General features: G+C 50.3%; 1 protein-coding gene across 1 annotated transcript in view; it reads right to left on the bottom strand.

Annotated features, from left to right (window-relative positions):
* PPP1R13B (protein phosphatase 1 regulatory subunit 13B) overlaps positions 1-3,311 on the bottom strand; it is a 41,408-nt gene that overhangs the window by 12,036 nt on the left and 26,061 nt on the right. Inside the window, exons 5-6 of the mRNA XM_006765887.2 lie at positions 1,098-1,272; positions 240-436 (exon numbers count right to left, since the gene is read on the bottom strand). Of these exons, the coding sequence (XP_006765950.2) occupies positions 240-436; positions 1,098-1,272 (372 nt within the window). The remainder of the gene's footprint in view (positions 1-239; positions 437-1,097; positions 1,273-3,311) is intronic.

Below are 3,311 nucleotides of genomic sequence, written 5' to 3'. Positions count from 1 at the left end.
AGGGAAGGGGGGAATGTAAGGCTTCTGAGGGATGGCTAAGGGGTGGGGCTTCTGATGAAGGTGTTCAATACCTGACTGTGGTGGTAGATGCAGAACTCTGTGAAGATGCTAAAAACCTACATTTCCTGCCTCTACCAAGTTAGAGCCCATCAGTGAGTCCCAGCAGCGGAGGTCTCCAGCCCACAGAGGAAAACCTGGAGGTCAGGACGCGACACTAAACCCGTCCCGGACCCTGTTACCTGCAGCTCCTGGTACAGCCGTTTCAGCTCCGCGGCGGCCGGGCCCGTCAGCTTGCCGGGGTAAGGCTGCAGCCCGTTCAGCTTCCCCTTCCTGAGGTCCTCCAGCTGCTGGCTGAGCTGGTCGACGCGCAGAATGGCCGTCTGCACCTCCTGCTTCTTTTCCTGGAACATGGCGCTGAACCTCTCTATCTCGGCAGCTGTGAGTCCCACAAGAAAGAAAACATCACTCGCTGAGAGTCTCCTCTCCGGGGTGGTACCTCTGTTTGGTGAACTTCCTTCCTGTCTGTACATTTAACTCAACTCCAGCATCACCGAGGGCCGGACCCCAGGGAGAAGACTGTGACACCAAAACCCACAGTACATTCCAGGCGCCCTTGGGACACGCGTGACTTGCTCGCATGGCAAACAGTATTTTCCCTCTCGAGTGGATAGTTTCTGATGGGGCAGTGAGTTCCACAGCCACCTGGGAATCTCAAGGCACCAGCAGATCCGGCTCCGTGAGCAGGCCATCGCCGTCTGCTCTGTCACCACTGAACACAGAGCAGGTACGCGCTGGATTAAAAGGGCAACAAAGACCCGTCCGACAAAAACAAAAAGTATGCATTTGTGTGGTCTATCCTTATACGCAGGTGAGACTTCAGCTGCGTAATGTGACAGGCCCCCTGGAGGAGCTGGGCCAGTGCTGCACGGCCGGGAGGGGAGACCCCAAGACCACTTAGCCCAGTCCGCGCCCCCTCTGCCCCTCGGCGAGCAGTGCACTTTCCACACCAGCTCTGACTCAGGCGTGACCGACCGTGTGCAGAAACCCGACTGCATTCGCCTCCCGGCCCGCGAGGTGGGAGCAAGCGGGGGACATACACAGATTGCCGTTCATGATCTTGCTGTAGTCCACCTGCCCCCGCATGGCTCGGATCTTCTTCAGCTTGTTTTCCTGGGCTTCCACTCGCTCTTTCAGTTTCTGAAGCTTTTCATTTTCAGAAATCGACTGCTGCTGATGGCGCTCCTGCTGCTTTAGAAAATGCAGACGCTGCTCCTAACAAGAGAAACACAGCTCACTCTGAAAACTGCGATGCGTGCTTCCTTTTAGACACGAAAAAACTGGAGTGCATTCCACAGTATCACCTATTTAAATACGAAAGAAATGTTTCAGGGCCTGGCCTGTGTTGCTCAGTGGTTGGAGCGTCGGCCGCGCAACCGAAGGGTCTCGGGTTTGATTCCAGTTGGGAGCTGTACCTGGGTTTCGGGTTTGATCCCTGGCCCCAGCGGGAGGAGGTCAGTGGATCTCTCCCTCCCTCTCTCCCCGCACCTCCTTTCCACGCTCTCTAAAGGTCATGGGAAAATAGCCTCGGGTGAGGATTAACAAAAAAAAACCATGAACACGCCTGAGGGGCCACATGCACGTAAGACGGCGCACACTGGTTGCTGTGCGGGAGGAAGTGAGAGGAGAGTCGGGATTCACAAGTGGGCTTCGCTCTGCACATCTGACCACGCAGCCCGCGGTAAGGCAGCCGGGGCTGCTCGGGCACCGCCCGCTCATCCATCCTGTCTGCCAGCCCTCAGCTTCCTGCTGCCCGAGGGCTCCTGCTGCAATGGCTTCCAAGGCCCTTTCACCTCCAGGAAGTCGCGCGGCCAGCAGGGGGCTGTCTACTGAAAAGGGGTAAGTGATCAAATAAGAGATAAACCTCTCATTTGCTGAGGGACACCCCACAGCCCAGGAAGTGTTTGTTTTCTTTAGGATTAGCTTCTTCAAAACTAATGGAACATTTTTAAAAATATATTTTATTGATTTTTCACAGAGAGGAGAGGGATAGAGAGTCAGAAACATCGATGAGAAAGAAACATCGATCAGCTGCCTCCTGCACAGTCCCTACTGGGGATGTGCCCGCAACCAAGATACATGCCCTTGACTGGAATCGAACCCGGGACCCTTCAGTCCACAGGTCGACGCTCCATCCACTGAGCCAAACCGGTCAGGGCTAATGGAACATTTTATAGTTAAACAAGAACAGGACAACCCTAGAGTAAAATATAACCACTTTAGTAGTTTCCCCATTAATCTGAACACACACCTTAAGGATAAGTCAGCATTAATCTTCAAGACCCATATGCACATACAGAACCTTCCTGTGCGATTGTGCAGGCATCACACACTGACACATGTGAAGTCAGCATGAACTCGCGGTTCACACCCTGAAAATACCTAAGAATTTCCTCAACAATAATACTCTTGGATCAAGATTTGGAAAGGAAATAAAAAGTAGAATTAGAAAATATTATAATTACATAATACTATGTACATTTCATCTTAGAAATCTTATTAATAAGATGAAATATTTCCAATGTATTTAACTTCTAATTGTTTTTTATTCTTATAAGTCCAATAAACTTCGTAAGACAACTTTTAAGAACAAGTGCACCTTAACCTACTATTTACATAAAAGTGGACAGTACAATGAATTACAAGATCATTCGATAAATGAAAAAAGTTGGATTGGACATATGGTTAAGAAAATCTACAGGTTCAGTTCTATGTGGAATGTAAGAAACAATAAACGAACACACTTCACAGAAACAGACTCACAGACACAGAACAGATTGCCGATTGCCACCTAAGGGGGTGGGGGACTGTGTGGAAAAGTGAAGGGATTGAGAAGTACAAACTGTAGTTAAGAATGGTCCCAGAGCCCTGACCAGTTTGGCTCAGTGGATAGAGCATTGGCCTGGGGACTGAAGGGTCCCGGGTTCGATTCCAGTCAAGGGCATGTACCTTGGTTGCAGGCATATCCTCAGTAGGGGGCGTGCAGGAGGCAGCTGATCGATGTTTCTCTCTCATCGATGTTTCTGACTCTCTATCCCTCTCCCTTCCTCTCTGTAAAAAATCAATAAAATAAAAAAAATATATAAAAGAATGGTCCTAGGCGTGGAAAGACCAGCACAGGGAACACAGTCAATACCATTATCATAACTATGGTGCCAAGGAGCCCTTAGGCTTCTCAGGGGGACCACTGTGTAGGCTCTGGAAATGTCTGACCGCTAGGCTGCACCCTGGAAACTCGTGTAATACTGCACACC

Source organism: Myotis davidii, unplaced genomic scaffold (genome assembly GCF_000327345.1).
Source record: "Myotis davidii unplaced genomic scaffold, ASM32734v1 scaffold480, whole genome shotgun sequence".
In the NCBI taxonomy this organism is placed as follows: domain Eukaryota; kingdom Metazoa; phylum Chordata; class Mammalia; order Chiroptera; family Vespertilionidae; genus Myotis; species Myotis davidii.
Note: the sequence above shows the minus strand (reverse complement) of the source record. Positions and strands in the feature narration are given on the sequence as shown.